Consider the following 16,865-nt stretch of genomic DNA (forward strand, 5'->3'; position numbering starts at 1 on the left):
TCAAAGAGTTGAGTAGGTTGTGTAAATCAAAGGGAAAAAAATCCCATTTAACTGCATCAAGATTTCAGGTAGTAACACAAACTGTGTGTGTGTGTGTGTGTGTGTATATATATATGCTATAGTGTGACTAATTATTACAATACATAGTTTCATATTTGTATAACTTAAATATCACTCTATTTTAATAGTCTAATCTTCAATTAGAGGAACTGTAATGAAATTAGCAACAAAACTAGTGAAAACATAAACAAGTAACTTCTTACTAGTTTAGTAACACCCCTCCTTCACTTTCAGTACAACCTCTTCCAGCTCCCTTGATAACATAAAACTACAAAAAATGTTTATGCCCAAAACATTTCTTAGAACAAGAAAACAGATACATTTGTCCAACTAAGAGTTCAGAAATTTAACGTATTAAAAATCAATGAAAGATATTATCTAGAGAGTTTGCTGTACCTTCAGTTGCAAGTAGAACATGTGGCCCGCTGCCATAGCTCAGGCTGACAATCTTTTTCCCACACAGCACTTCCAGTTTCTTTGGCACAATCGTGCTTTGGTTGTCACCTGTCCCCAGGCAGTTACTGCAGTTTAGACCAAAAACAAAAACCTGCAATGAAAAAATAATAATAATAATAATAACAAACTAACCTGAATTAATTTTACACCTGCCTAACAATACCCTCTTAATTGTAGCACAAGGCCACCAGATCAATCCAACCTCTGCCACTGACTGACTGACTGTGTGACCCTGACCAAGTCACTTAACCTTCTTGTGCTCCATCCTGCAGATGAGATGTTAAATCAATGTTCTATTGTAAGTGACTCTGTATATAATGCACTGTTCACAGCCTACCTCTGTAAAGCATTTTGTGATGGTGGTCCACTATGAAAAGCGGAATATAAAAATAAAGATATTATGTGTAACTACGAGTAAATGACTGAACAGGATTCCTAAACTTGTATCTGCTTGGTGTGAAAACAAAGTAAATGTCTCCTTGAATTGAATTTTTCTTTCAGTAAATGTACCTTGCTGGCACTGCGTTTAGTGCATTTGTAAAAGTAACATTCACTTCATAAGGGGAATGTACTGTACCCCACATCACGTCTTCTATTTACACCAACCAATAATTCACCAAATGCTGTCCTTTACAATTCAGTAATTGGATGTATCTTCATTAAAAAAAAAAAAAATTAAAAAAAGAGGCTGTTGATTCAAGGGACAAATAGGACACTGTACAGTAGACTTACATTAACCAAAAATTAGTTGGCACCTAGTGACTTGCTCAGAGTACTGATCGTACTTTGTTTTTATGTGGAAATAAACTTTCCAGGGCTGCTTTCAGCATGCACTTCACTACGATAACGTGGCTCAGATTAGAGGTTGGTAGTAGAATTCTTCTCATTTCTTTCCACTAATTTTCACCAAGTATTTGGAAAATCATTGTCCCTGTGTGTCTCTTATAATAACAGCAGAAGTCTTACCTCATCGCTATGTGTTATGTATATGGCTTCATTTGCGGAGGTGCCAAACACGCACGCTTGCCGGATTGAAGCAATTTCTTGAGATGACAGCAGAGTGAATAGTGGCCACTTTCCCACATCTACCATGGCTTCACTTCTTAGACAACACAGATGAGGGGGGCAGATTGCATTGCTGCTACACCTGAAACAGGAAGTGTAAATCAGTTTGGTTGCTTGGTGTCTGTATGTGTGAACATTCACCAGCACAATTACCTTGGGAGTATCCAATTCTACCCTTATAAAATGTTACCATAGTAAAAGCATGTCTAATGAAGCACATTGAAAACAAGGTTAAGCACAGGTAAGTATTGTAAAGAATAGGGTAAAGCATGTTAACAAGCATTGCAAACTACAGTCAATCCATAGTATAGCCATGAGAAAATATCTTTGTGGGTATAGGTGACCTACATTTCCACGTTTTGTTGCAGTGTGCATTTTCAAGTAACAGAGGTAGCAAAATATACCTTCTTTTTTTTGTCAGTCTCCTACCTTGACTGAATATGGCTTTCTTTACAGCTTACAAATTCCAAACTATCGGTCTGACAGACGTTATAACTATATGTCAGTGTGTCAGCCTCCACATGTTAATCACAACTAAGCAAATTCTGACATCAAGTCTGGTATAAGGAAGTCGTATGCCTGATCGTGTATAGTACTTTGTTGCACAATGAGTGTTTACCATTACCACCAACATTAACCATTCAATCTGTCATGATCTCTTTCTCCAGATGTGTTGTCAAAACACAGCGGGAGCATCTGTTGTTACATTAAACTGTGTGAGAATAACGCGGGCTCAGGTGCTACAAGCTGTACTTTCTGTAGAGAATCGACGGATGAAAGGCACAAATCATCAAGATTTGAGCAAACAAACACGAGTCTATACTGCCCTACAACATTTTAATCTAAATTACATAGCCCAAACACAATGATCAAAATACATCGAGCATTGGTTAAGTATACCGCAGTACCAAGTTTAAGTATTTTGGACACCGTAAATAATGCTACAGAAAGTAAAGCAGAATCTGTATTATATTGCAAGCATGTACTGCTTCCAAAAAAGTAAATTTCTGTATGACTAATTAATAAAATATCTTGGATATAATATTAAGACTAGTGCAGAGAAACAAATAAGGTTTTGCACGATATCACGACCCAGCGTTATCACACAAAAAACGTGTAAAATGCAATATTATGCATACCGTAGACTACAGTAACCAAACTGAGCAAAATTAAAATTGGGATTGAAAGTGCAGGATCAGCACAGCCAAGCCAAAACAAAACACCCACACAACAAAAACAACAGTCATTTACTTCACTATCGCGCCGTGACTGTATTCCAGGAGGAGACAGAAAAACACTGCATTTAATTAACATGCTTACCTATATATTAATTGTCTCTTGATAGCTTCGCCGTATAGGCCAGACTGGCGCACCAGCAGAAGTCCCAGTGCTGTGGTACTGAAACACAAACCCGTATTGTTATTCTGAGCCAGGAAATGAAACGAGGATAAAGGATGTCATGATATAGTCAGGGCAGAGTAATCTACCAGGGAACGTGCGAACCACGGGCAGAGGCGCCGAGTACGCGTGCGCGAGGGCGCTTGTTTTCTTAACATAATATTATTTACATTTGTTACGTCAGATTTTTTTTTTTTTTTAAATAACTCTAATTTAAAGCTTTTTATAAGGCGCCCATGGGTAGTCCAAACACAATACTATAACGAAGTTGTGATTTAGAAGCGCTTTTGGTAAAACGTTACATCTGTGCAGTCATTCTTGACAAATAAATGCGAAGAGTTGCACCACAAAGTCTGTTGCCAAACACGCTAGCATTTCCTAACGTGCTCAGCTGAAAATAAACCATTTTGTTTAATTTTGATATTGCCATTACCTCCTAGTATTCAGTGATGAATATTATAAACAGCTAACATTGCCGAGCAATAGATTCAAAAACTGAAACTAAACCGTTCATAATAGAACAACAAAGGCGGTGGGGTGATAAGCAATAGGAAAACTATGCAGCTGGCCGCGTGTCTTCAGAACTTCTGGATAACAATTAACAAAACTCTCTTCAGTGTCTATTGTTTTTGTTTTTATAAACTTTAACATACATTTACCACATTTTCAATATCCAATTCCACTGTTTTATGGTTCAGTTGTGTAATAACATAATCTGACCTCTACAACATTTATCACAAAAGTAACTGTCAGCTGGCACGGCTGGACTTGATAACATGATTCTATTTAGACCCCAGTGTTATCACACAGGTTGCACCAGGATGCGCTATTCGTTGGAAAGCCATATGGCTCCAATTGTTGATAATTCTGTGGTTTGTGAAACGGGTCTGCTAGGGTTTCTTAAAAATACAGATGTATTGCAATTGTATCCCAAATGGCAGTTCTCCAACTACAGTAGAAGTTAAAATAAATAAATTTAAAAAAAAAGAATTCCACAAGTCTTACCCATTGTGCACTTCCATTTGCTATTTTATGACAAGTGTATGTGCATGTGAAAGATGTCTGGTTAAACTGGGTTAAAGAAATACTGCTTTGCAAGCCTTGCTTTCAGAACTTTCAGTTGACTGACTGCTTTGAGGCAGAAGACACTGAAATGAAGTGAAACAGACAACATGAAATGAAGGGAAGAAAACTGGGAACTTTCTTTAACCTTGCATTGTACCAAATATATATATATATATATATATATATATATATATATATATATATATATATATATATATATATATATATAAAAAACTTTGAACTTTGAAATCTTTGTTGCTAGAACAACAGGTTATTTTATGATTGATTGGAAATAACTGGTATATATTCAATTTTACAAACCGGTAGATTACAAGAAGTTTGTTTTTTTCACCATTGTACAACCAAGTATTTAACTAGCGGTTCACAAAACAATATGGACCATTTTTCTGATACGGTTTCATTATAACTAAATACAGTATAATATCTTGTTTCGATATCACTTAACCATATATATGTATGTATGTATGTATGTACAGGTAGTGGACAAAAAAATGGAAAAACCAATGTAAAGTCACTTAATAGGGCGTTGGGCCACCAGATGTGGCCAGTACGGCCTGTATGCGCCGTGGCATAGTCTACCAGCCTCTGGAATTCTGCAGGAGGGATGCGGCACCATTCTTCCATGAGAAAGTCAATTAACTCACGCCTGGTTGATGGACGTGGAAAACGCTGTCTCAGGCGTCGTTCCAGAATATCCCATAAATGCTGCAACATGGGGTGAAGATGATCACTCAGTACCATTAAGTAGCGATTAGCATTGACCTTGCCTTCTAAGGGAATGAGTGCACCCAAACGATGCCGGAAAATCCGCCCCACAACATTACGGAACCACCAGAACCCCTTCACTGTTGGAACCAAGCACTCAGAGTTCTTTAGGTTGGCGCCACACGTACACTTGTTCATTTGTCGAGAACATGGTGAAGGATGATTCATCTGACCATATCACATTTCTCCACTGCTTGGTAGTCCATTTTTGGACCTCTTTGCACCACTGGATTTGCAAGGTGAAAGCTATGATCCCTTATTGATGTAACCTGTTAAATCCACTTCAATCAGTGTAGATGAAGGGGAGACAGGCTAAATGAGGATTTTTAAGCCTTGACATAATTGAGACATGGATTGTGTATGTGTGCCATTCAGAGGGTAAATGGGCAAGACAAAAGATTTAAGTGCCTTTGAACAGGGTATGGTAGTAGGTGCCAGGCGCGCCGGTTTGAGTGTGTAAAGAACTGCAATGCTGCTGGGTTTTTCATGCTCAGCAGTTTCCCGTGTGTATCAAGGATGGTCCACTACCCAAAGGACATCCAGCCAACGGCAGGCCAGTGTTCGAAAACGGCCCATTCATGAAAGAGGCCAAAGGAGGCTGACATGAATTGTGCAGAGCAACAGATGGGCTACAGTTAGTCAACTGACAGTCCAGTATAACACTGGTGCTGAAAGACCCATGAAAGAATGTACAACTTGTCGTACCTTGACAGGAATGGGGTATGGCAGCCGATGACCTAACAGAGTTCAACTTCTTTCAGGAAAACACAAGAAACTGCGGCTGCAGTGGGTTAAAGAACAAAAACACTGGACACTGGAGGATTGGAAAAACATTGCCTGGTCTGATGAGTCCCGGTTCCTGCTGTTTCACGCTGATGGGAGGACTAGGGTATGGCGAAAACCACGAGTACATGCGTCCATCATGCCGCGTGTCAACATTGCAGGCTGGTGGTGGTGGTTTTTTCATGGCACACATTCGGCCCCTTGATAAAAGTGGAGCAACGTTTGAATGCCACAGGATATCTGAAAATCATTGCCAATCAGATGCATCCCTTCACAGCAGCAGTGTATCCATCTGCTAATGGAAATTTTTCAGAAGGATAATGCCCCATACCATAAGGCTAGGATTGTCCAGGAATGGTTCCACGAACATGACAGTGAATTCAGCTTATTGCAGTGCCTGCCCAGTCACCAGATCTCAATCCAATTGAGCATCTGTGGGATGAGATGGAACGAGCTATTCGGAGAAGAGATCCACTACCAGCCAACTTGACACAACTGTGGGAAGCATTGGAGTCAACATGGGCCAGCATCCCTGTGGAACGCTTTCGACATTGTAGAGTCCATGTCCCGACGAATTGAGGCTGTTCTCAGGGCAAAAGGGGGTGCAACTCAATATTAGGACGGTGTTCCTAATGTTTTGTACACTCAGTGTGTATGTATATATATATATGTGTGTGTGTATATATATATATATATATATATATATATATATATATATATATATATATATATATATATATATATATATAATAGACTTTGGTCTAAATATCAAACATGCAGTAGAACCCCACCCTATACAAGTAAAGCTGCAAAACCCTTAAGTAAATATTTGTAAAGCACAGCTTAATCTTATAAGAGACAGAGTAAACTTTACTTTTTATCATGTGACTGTCACACTGTAATGATTTGGCTGCACTGGGAGTTTGTTATCTCCCCATTTCAAGTACCTTGTACTCAGGTATCTTGCTCTACTTTGCAGAGAGACACACACACGCAGAGAGAAGAGCATATTGTGCCAGTTGCTTCTTTCTTTGAACGGATCCTATTTTGCATTTCATTGGTAACTCTGAAAACAAATATTTAGGACGATCTGCAGATGATAGAGATTAGTTCTCCAACTTCTTCTTTTAAATGCAAAGTGGTGGGGAGCTGCCAACTTTCAGTTTGTTATTGGCAACCAATGTTTCATGTGACCCTATCAATCTTTTTGTTGTTGTGCAAGAGGAGGTGTTTTTGAGGAACTGGTGCGGAAACATTGCTCATACAGCTTTAGACTGCGAGGACTGCTACCATGGGAACTGTCAGCTCGAGAAGGGCTCACAAAAGGTCCACCAGGGTGCTATTGATGGGCCTGGATTCATCGGGCAAGTCCACACTTCTATACAAACTCAAACTCAACCAGACTGTGCAAACCTCGCCCACTATTGGCTTCAATGTGGAAATGCTGGAGCTGGAGAAACACCTCTCCCTGACGGTCTGGGATGTGGGTGGCCAGGTCCAGATGAGGCCCAACTGGAAGCACTTCTTAGAGGACAGCGACGGCTTGGTCTTTGTGGTGGACAGCACGGACGAGGCAAGGCTGGAGGAGGCCAAAAAGGAGCTGAAGCAGGTCTTGAAGCATGACAACATGAAAGAGATCCCATTAATGGTGCTGGCCAACAAGCAGGATATACCCAGCTCTCTGTCCATCAGGGAGATTGCTCTCAGGTTGAACCTCAAGAGCTACGACAACAGAAACTGGGAGATCCAGGGCTGCAGTGCTTATACTGGGGAGGGACTAAAGGAGGCATTTCAGTCTGTTTCGGAATTAATTAGAACCAAGTAAAACCTTAGGATTGGGGATTAAAGACTGAGAGTCTTCATTAGACTAAAATACTTTATATACAGTACTGCAACTATCTATCTATCTATCTATCTATTTTTCTTTTTTTTTTTTTTTACAGAAGGAACTGTTATCTTAAAGGTGGTTGCAAGTCTATGCTTTGGCTCTTTTTCATCTCAACATCTAAAGTTGTTAGGGATTTAATTTGTGACCTGGTGCAATTTAAAAGGTGCAAAACAGCAAAACTATTAACATAAGTAAATTGTAGGAATGAACAAAGTAGTTTATTGGAGTTTTTTAAAATGTGTTATTAGGTTTCATTTTGTTCACTTTGAGATGAAATGGGGAAACTATTTTGCACCCTCTATTAAAAAATGGATATTGTATTGATATTAAATAAACTGTTCTACTGTTGTTAAAAAAGCCAAAACAGTCTTGAACATTGCATAACGATCAACATTAAATTAATTCATAAAACCAAAATATATTAACTAATTTTTGCTAGCATATGAGTTGAATCTTTGTGAATAAGGTCTATTTTTTATGCAAAAAGCATTTCACTTGTCACCCACAGCCAAATTACCGTGTACAAAAGGAGAACATTCCCCACTTGTTTTTGCAAGCTCAAAACGAAATAAAAGTTTAGTACCCTAATATTTGTTTTGGGTGGAGATTTCCTCTTGCATCACTTCAATTAGCTTGCTTGATAAACAGATTATTTTCTGACCCTAATGGACTCAGGATATTCTTCAGCAAGGGTTTAAACATTCTGTAAAAAAACATTTTTTTTTAAACATTCCTGTTCAAATTCTGTGGGGCTTTTGTGTGTGTTCTTTTCATGGCCGGAAACCATTTTGAGTTGTTCCGATGTGAAACGTTCTTCTGAAGTGGTATACAGAGGGGGAAACCTCTTTTTGTTTGTATAGCACTTGAACTCACATTACTGCTCACATTACTACACTGCTTGACCTCTTGTGAGAATTTACATTTCAATTTGGTATAACATTTTCTTGACGATTATATTATTATTAGATATTAAAAGATGGTATTATTTAAAGATTGTGCTCACATTAAACACTGAGTAGCATTTTGTTTGAATTAAAGTTATCCCTTGTTATTCACACAGTTTAGCTTGGCTGACACACAGTTCCTTCAGCTCATTCCATCTGGGTCTCAGCAGCTAGGTGTGGTTGTAAATTAAAATAGGGGCTTCATAGCACTGAAGTTGTCTGTTTTTATTTTTTTTATTTGGTCAACCACTGTCCTCTCATTCATCCTTGGTCTCCTCACTCAACAGCAGGATGCACTTCTCTGTCGTTGCCTGTCTTAAGCAAATGAATGGCAGTGACAGTTCTGCATGGAGCAGGTAAATGACCTCCAAGAAAAACTGAATTTAGAAAGGGAAAACAGTATTACATGCTCTTAATGGAATTTACTTTTATATTTGAATTCGCTCTAAAAGGTAATTATTTACTGTATTCTTTATTTTGCTCTTACTTGAATTTGATCTTATTTTCTACTGATTTTACTGTACTTTATAACTGCTCTTATCTGTAAGGTGATATTGTGTAATGTGATATTGTGTAATGTGATACTTTGTAACAACTAAGTCACTCTGGATAAAGGGTATCTGCTAAGAAATAAATAAAACAATAATAATAATAATAATAATAATAATAATAATAATCCTATTATAGACTGGGTTTCAGGAACTTCCTCTAGGGGGCTAGTCTCTGCAATATACTCTCATCTGTTAAAAACTTCATATAAGCCGCTGACTATTACCAAAATACAGGAAAAAGATCTAACCTCAGAGGATGGGCCAATTTATTGGAATACGATGTGGCATAATATTTTTAAAGCATCAAAAAAACCCTAATCAGCTAATTCATTTCAAAGCGTGCCACAGGATATACTGGACGCCTCTGAAGAGATGCCAGGTGGGAATCCCCTCAGACCCACTTGGTAATCTCTGTTCTCCAAAAACACCTGGCACCTCAATGCACATGCTCTGGGAATGTCCAGAGGGTATTTCTTTCTGGGGCCAAGTGCCATCTATACATCTACAGTTAGAACTATCTACTGCCAGGATAAATATTGCAAAAACCTCCACCTTGGGGACTTGGAGTGGAGCAGAGGCTGAAATAAGCAAACTTTACTACTTTAAAAAGGCATATAACTTGAACCAAGACAACAGTTTCCTGCATAATGTACTTGTAAGAAATTGAGAACGTTATTATTTGATGGAATTAATCTAATTCATACAAACCAACCGTACCTGTAAAATAGCTGCAGATGATATTGTTTATATCAGGGTTTTAATTCAAGTCATATTATTATTTAGCAGTTTTCATCTCTACACTTTTAGATTAACAGCTATGTTGACTGTTACGTTCTTGTAGGTAAAGTCCACACTTTGCTGTCCTCAGAGTTTTGTACCACAGACAGGCTCAACGGTACATATTAACTTATACGTGTTGCTTATGTTGCATTTTTATCCAAGTTCAACATTTCTTATGTCCTTATGACAGAACCTAGTATTAACCACTGTCCTTTTCATTACCTGATGATTTGAAGAATGAATCTGTGGAACAGTGTACATGAAGAGAGCATTCACCCCAGCCACAAGATGAATGTTTCCAGAAATATACAAAGAATTAGTATTCCTCTGACACAAGAATATCCTCACGCCAACCACTATAATGTATTGCATTGGATGTGAAATACCAGTTAGTTATCAATGCAGACATGCATTCACTTGCAGCAGAAAAACTACCTTCTATTTAAGTTTCTTTCCAGTCATTTTCTCTGCTTGATGCATTCTCTGAAGCCCCAACCAGGATTGCCACAGTAACAGTCCCGGAATGACAACCCAGACACCATTGAAGAAAACCAAGTAGACCCAGAGGTAAAGCCAGCTGCTGGTGTTCAGGCTGGGGCTTCCATCAAGCCAGTCAGGGCAGAAGGTCATCCAGCCTCCATACAGCTCACAGACACACAGTGTGATCTGTATGAAATGCCTGAAAAGAAAAACTAAATGTGCTTAAAATACAGCAAGGTTAATCACTTATATGAAATAGTGTTCCATCTGGTACCGTCCAAAAGGCTACCTGGAATTCCACCCCTATGTTGATGAATTCAGAGTCACTAATGTTTAAATTCAGGGTCAGGGTTGCCTTTCACCTACAAGTCACCTTTTCACGTTTCATTTCAATACTGTCAAGGCAAAGGCAAATGGCAAGAGAGGAATACATTTGTAACAGCATAAATCTAGTACAAAACGATTGTGCTAGCGTAGGAATGAGCAGTTTCCTGCTAGTTTAATGTCATTAAAATGATTCCATTCCTCTCGTGAAATTTGCTTTACCATTTGTCACTTTTCTTCGAAATGGGGCAGTTCCGTTTTTTTATGAGCGGGTGGCACCCTTTATCCTCAGAGGTCAACGCAGGTGGCCTGTGTGTTCACTCGCTTCGATCAGTGCTCTGCCACTGAACGCCATTAAGCACGTTCTTTTCCGCAGGAGGAAATCAGCCACTGAAAATGCATTTGTCTCTCCATCAGCTGAACAACTGAAGTGGCAACAAGTAAAGTGAAACTAACATCACCTGTAGTATTTATCCTTGACGATGGCATAAACAAGCACCAGGGCTAGAAGACCGTCTAAAACCACAGTGAGGATTTCAATGGATACGATCGTGGGGTGCGAGTGAAGCCATCTCTCGTCTGCCTTTCCATACTCTTTCCCTGTAGAGATATAAAAACCTTTACATTCTGCCACTCAATAGAGCTAGCCCACATGTAACAACCAGAGTTACTACTTGTTAGAAAGAAGCCATCTAACAGCATAATAAATGGCAAGTTTCCTCCAACATCCAGCAGCACAAGCTTCGTTCTGTGCAATGCTGATACCTTGCAGAATCTCTGTATTCTTGCTAGACTAACTTGTAATCTGTGGCACAAAATTCTTATTTGTAATCTGTGGCACAAAGGACAATATATATAGACCCTGATATTGATGCAATACAGCCACCTGAAATGTCTTTGTATCAAATTGTTTGTATCAGATGGTCAATACATTGCAATAATATTACCTAGTATGTTACATTATTCTTATATACTATATACTGTATTATTAAAAACACATTGTATATTGTGCTGTGTAAAATACATTACCCTCTAACTCCAGTAGAGGGTTTTCTACAAAGAAACGACTGGCGTCTCTCAGACATTACTAGAGGAAATCCTGTCCGAAATGCAGTTTACTCTGCATGCATGGGGAAGCAAGGATGTTTCCAAAGAGACACAGGAAATCAGCAAGAGATCTGAGTATACTGCAAACTGTCATTTCATATTGCCTATATGTGCATACACACTGGTACATACAATACAACAAAACTGTTCTCGAGATAGTACTGGCAAAAAAAGTATACTTACACAAATCAGCAAAGATGTTGTCAGAAGTCGCAACGGTTCCTATCAGAGACATATACACAAATGGACCCTCCTTGGGGGGAAATAAATGATAATGGGACATAAGACAAACCTTCCATATCAACTTTAAATACAGCATCATAAGAAATACGATAATACAGTTCTACAATGTAATAAACACTATGAAACACTGAGGAATCATTGATAAATCCTGAAAAGAGAAACACAAATACTTTACTCTAATTTAGGGTTGCCTGTGTTTACAGAACATTACTAGTTTTAAATTATACTCATCAAAAAAGTTTGGTCACAATTTAAATAAAAAAGATCAACAGTTGACCATGAAACTAGGCTGTGTTTGGCGTGCTTCAATTAATTTAAATAATATCCTAGACGAGCCACAATAACTGATGAGATGGAGAATGGGTTGTTGTGAAAAGTACATTGATGAGTTCTTCATACATTTTTTGTAGGTAGCACGTCTTTCTAGAACATACCACCCATGTTCAATAGAATTCAGGTTAGTTGAGTGTGTTTTTCTGGCCAGTCCATTCTCAATACCATCAAATAATGGTCACGTAGCACCATACAAGTGCCAGGGACTTTCCTTTGCCCAAGGTACTGTACCTCACACAACTTTGATTCAGCTGTGACACGCAATGACTTACACTAATTTAATTATGACCAAACATCATAATCCTTTAATGAAATAATTGGCATTTAACACATACTACAGAACCAAAAATGAGTCAATGCTTGTTTTCTATCCCAACATTCCTAAAAGTATTGTAGCGATCTCGGTTCCCGCCTCACACAGCGAGGTAATCCACACACACGAAAAGCAGACATGAACCCGGGGCTCTTGCACCCCAGCATAGCTGCCGATACCGCTGTACAAAAGAGCTGGCTCCTTTGCAAGGACCGTATATCGGGCTTATGTCTTTGTATGTGATTACGTCACCTACAAACCCTGCTGCTGCCTTCCCCTGTGCACGCTACAGTATGTTTGTAAATACTGACAAATCTTGACACAGTAAAAGCACACTTGAGACTGAATCAACAGCCCTGAAATATACACACTAGAATCTGAGAGATGACCTTAGATACCTTTATGAATGTGTTAATATTGTCTTTTACTGTCAGCTGTAAGTGAACGTGAACGCGGGTAACTAAATCTGTAACTCCTTTCAATTGTTACTGTATGCAGAGTGCAGGGTTGCACGACTGAATGAAACGCATCTGCAGTTTTTCAAGTTTTTTCACCAGGCCTTCCGTCGTGAGATCGGTCTTGTCGCATACGTCAAGATTACACAAATATGGTTTATTGTCTTTAGCATTTTGTAAAGAAAAGTTCGTTATGAAACAACGTAAAGTAATAATAGAGCATTTGAAATAAAGAAAATACATATTTAGAATTTTTTTTTTTTTTCAACTTCGTCAGACTGAAATCAATAAACTGCCTCAACCCTACCAAGTCTGGACTTACCAGCGTAAAGTGCACGATGGCGTCATAAAACAACCAAACCATAACCCATCTGTCAGCCGCAGAACACTTTCTCCCCCAACACTGTGCCAGCACGTAACCAACAACAAACTGAACACCGCAAGCCAGAAGGGAATACACTGTAACTGGGGTAAACAGCTGGGGAGGGTCTTTTGACTCCGAAGACATTTTTCCAGATACAGGTTTATGTAGGTTTAAAGAATTATATTGTACTGAATGGGGGAGTTCCTATCAGTACTCAAGTGTTGTTCTCTCGCTCCGCCCCGCATCAGTGTTATTGGATCTTCGGCAGATCTCTCCACTTTTGACGAGCTCCAGAGCGGTTTATAGGGTGGAAACTGCTGCCTTTATTTTTTTCTACTCTCGAGCTGAAGTTGCAGAAGGTTATACGATTTATAAATGCATAGGTGTCTCATGTAAATTTCCCTGTTAGTACTAGTATACACAACCCCCCCCCCCCCCCCCCCCCCCCAAAACAAACAAAAAAAAAGCGGGTAACTATTTTAGTACAATTAATATATGCTTTAATGAAATGCAGCATTTTCCTTCAGGTCCCACTTACATAAACGGTATATAATAGTCATTGATACACAAGTGTCCTACGTATTTGTCAATATGACATCCTTACTGCTTCATAGGTTAATGTCATGGTCAACGACAATAACGCTTATATATATATATATATATATATATGGCAGCGTTGCGGCAGCAGCTTTCTTAAATTATTGCCACAAAAGGATTACATTTTCTTGTAAGACACCTAGGAACAAAGCTAAACTAGAGAATCACAGAACACAGTTGGGTACAGTTTGAAGTCAGTATCATAATATGGCAGCATTATAAAGCTCACGTCACCGTAAAGGGTAGATTTTGCGTAAGGATTTTCCATAACACTTCAAAAATGAAGGGAGCATCTTAAATGTGGCAGTGCATGTACAAAAACATACAAGCACCCCTTATAGGGATGCTTAATAACACTGCCAATTTTGTTTTGCACAACATGCTAAAAATAGAAGCTCTTTAGAATAGGGCCCAGCTTGACATACTTGTGTGAAAATTCGTTTGCGAGTGGGATGTAGATTGCTCCTGTTCTGCGATAATTAAACACATCTTCGTGAAATGTATGGGAGCGTCTCAGGAGTTTGAAAATAGAAAGACACCTCACTGGAATGCATCGTTGATCTTCTCTATTAAGTCAGAAATTTACATCCTTGTACCTGGTCTACCAAATAGTTTCATTAACAAAGTGGCGTAGAATGAGTCTTAGTATCCATACACGGGCACCTAACCAAGTAGTACAGCTACACTGTACAATTCATTGCCATGTACATGCATAGATTCAACACAAAACTAGACAAAGAACTTCACCAACAGCATAAAAAAAGCTGAATTTCAAATAAAAATTTCTAGTGATGCTTTTACAGTTATCCGAGAAAAAAAAACTGAGTCATTCATCACCACTGCTTCATCCTCAGTGACTTTGTCAGTTTGTATTTTTTTTTTTCTCATATCACACTAACATCATATAATTGGTTTAATTTGGCAATGGTGCATAAAAATAACACTCTTAACACATTACATCTGGTATAAAAGTATACATTCATAAATAGGAATACAAATATATAGGTTTATATTTCTAGGGTTAGTCCCCCCCCTTCCACAAATACAAAATAAAAGTATTTCTTTATTAGGGCATTAGGTTCCTTTTTTGAGAATTTTTTTTTTTTTTTCAAATGTTAGTAAAATAGACTGTTTGAAATGTTAAATCAATTTCTTAGACTGTTGTCCTTTCTGTTTCCAAAGATCGTGTTTAAAAGGACGTGAAATTGATGCCAGTGTAGACCCATTTTCTAATGCGAGTGCCATCATAATGTTTGACCAAGATACTGAACATTGTAGTAGTGTAACCCTAATGTTGTTCTATTAAAAGATGAAACAACTTCCATAGCATACTAAAAATTTCATTTGTAGTCATCACTTGTGGGCTAAATTGTTATCCCCAAAAGATTTCAGATCCAGATTAGCAGGAGTACAGTTACTGTAAGTACCATAGACCAACATCAGTGCTAAATGGAACTGTAAAAAAAGCAAATTAAAAGAAATACAATCCAAGATCAGTGCTGTGAATCCAGCCAAGTGTTGTGGAGCAATCTTTGTATGTAAAGAAATGCACTTCCGAAGAACAAAACTTTGAGACGGGAAATAATTCAGTAAAGCTGGTCATGTGATGCAAGGAGGAACCCCATTGCTGCAATCAAGTAAAGAGAGAGTCGCAAACATCTGGAATCAGGCAGTACTTCAATAAAAGCTTCAATGTAGTGACTTGGATTCAAAGTCAAAGGGTATTTTCCATTACACAATCTCACCTGTAGGTGTCAGCATTGTTCATAATAGACGCGGGAACCCTGCCCTAGATCTAACAAACCCGAACGATTCAAAACATAATAATAAATAAATAAATAAATAAATAAATAAATAAAAAGGATTAGTTAAGAGTTTAACAACAATGGTTGAAAAATAAAAATACAATGAATGCAGGTTCTCTTGTACAAATTTAATTGATGGGAACAGAAAAATACCCTGCAGATTTCCCGTGATCCTGCTGGCTGCTTGTTTACTTTTTCTGTGCAGCAAATCCTTCAACACTGACGTGCTTTTAAGCGCCCCAGGAAGGTTTATGAATGCTGTTGGTTGTTCATGCTCTATAGAATGTATTTTAAAAAATAAATTTAAAAAAGTTAGTTTCCTGAAGCAAAGCCTTTTCTTAAATCGAGTTAGTTTGGATCCTGTAGTACTCTCCTTGTTGTTTTGGCTTTCACCTTGTGAGAAACGGCAGCCAGGCGTAACTGTGATGGTTTAAGTGTACAGCAATGAATATATCACAGCCAAAGGGAAACTATCTGTACATGTTTAACACAAAGTTATTCTGCTAAAAACTATAGCACTTATGCCACATACACCTTTTATCAAAACTCTTAATACAGCACTTTACCCTATGGGAAAAGGCAGCTGGGCAGAAGATGTGGTAAGATTAAGTGCAGACCATGGATACATGTTGATGCTACCTACATATGTCATTTTTCTTTAAAAACTTATTGTATCCTGCATGTCCTGTAAATAAGGTATGTACAGCGAATGGTTAGTGAATACTTCAGATGCATTCAATTACTAGTGCAACACAGATTACAGCATACAGAGCAGCAAAAACAGTAAGCGATGCGCATGTACGTGTTTTTGTCTAACTTTACTTTCTATATCTGGGGTAGATTAATGGCACCATCAGGGCTTGCATGGCTAATTGAAGAGTCATTCAAGGTCTAAGCTGGAGGAAACATTCTTGGCAATCAGTCAGTCGTTCATTTCCTACCTGCTTGTGGTTTTCTCAGTGGAATCTGAGGGGTGCAGAGGATGTGGTTTCTTTAAAATTAGGTAATTGAAGAGATTATCAAATTAATTTAATACATTAAAACAAATCTACTGTGTAATAGGATATA

General features: G+C 38.3%; 3 protein-coding genes across 5 annotated transcripts in view; 1 reads left to right on the plus strand and 2 right to left on the minus strand.

Moving 5' to 3' along the window:
- Nucleotides 1–3,080, minus strand: part of rcbtb1 (regulator of chromosome condensation (RCC1) and BTB (POZ) domain containing protein 1) — a 17,606-nt gene extending 14,526 nt beyond the window's left edge. The window contains exons 1-3 of one of the 2 annotated variants that reach the window (XM_041259497.1): nt 2,902–3,080; nt 1,483–1,663; nt 457–607 (exon numbers count right to left, since the gene is read on the minus strand). In XM_041259497.1, the coding sequence (XP_041115431.1) occupies nt 457–607; nt 1,483–1,608 (277 nt within the window). In that variant the 5' untranslated portion in view covers nt 1,609–1,663; nt 2,902–3,080. Of the gene's footprint in view, nt 1–456; nt 608–1,482; nt 1,664–2,901 lie in introns of those variants that run through there. The other variant, XM_041259498.1, reaches the window with a different exon arrangement.
- Nucleotides 3,081–6,535: 3,455 nt separating this feature from the next.
- Nucleotides 6,536–7,446, plus strand: arl11 (ADP-ribosylation factor-like 11). Its single transcript, XM_041259505.1, has one exon. It carries the CDS (start codon nt 6,905–6,907, stop codon nt 7,436–7,438), a length of 534 nt encoding a protein of 177 aa, XP_041115439.1. The 5' UTR covers nt 6,536–6,904; the 3' UTR covers nt 7,439–7,446.
- Nucleotides 7,447–8,736: 1,290 nt separating this feature from the next.
- On the minus strand, nt 8,737–13,619 carry ebpl (EBP like). Of its 2 annotated transcripts, XM_041259504.1 has the most exons (5): nt 13,354–13,619; nt 11,871–11,940; nt 11,042–11,180; nt 10,212–10,455; nt 8,737–8,822 (listed from the first exon to the last, which is right to left on the minus strand). In XM_041259504.1, the coding sequence occupies exons 1-4, from the start codon at nt 13,537–13,539 to the stop codon at nt 10,215–10,217; spliced, it is 636 nt and encodes a 211-aa protein (XP_041115438.1). In that variant the 5' UTR covers nt 13,540–13,619; the 3' UTR covers nt 8,737–8,822; nt 10,212–10,214. The 2 variants fall into 2 exon arrangements, with proteins under 2 accessions (XP_041115438.1, XP_041115437.1); XM_041259503.1 differs by lacking the exon at nt 8,737–8,822 and having other exon boundaries at nt 8,968–10,455.
- Nucleotides 13,620–16,865: the final 3,246 nt, after the last annotated feature.

This window comes from Polyodon spathula, chromosome 9, assembly GCF_017654505.1.
Source record: "Polyodon spathula isolate WHYD16114869_AA chromosome 9, ASM1765450v1, whole genome shotgun sequence".
NCBI lineage: Eukaryota > Metazoa > Chordata > Actinopteri > Acipenseriformes > Polyodontidae > Polyodon > Polyodon spathula.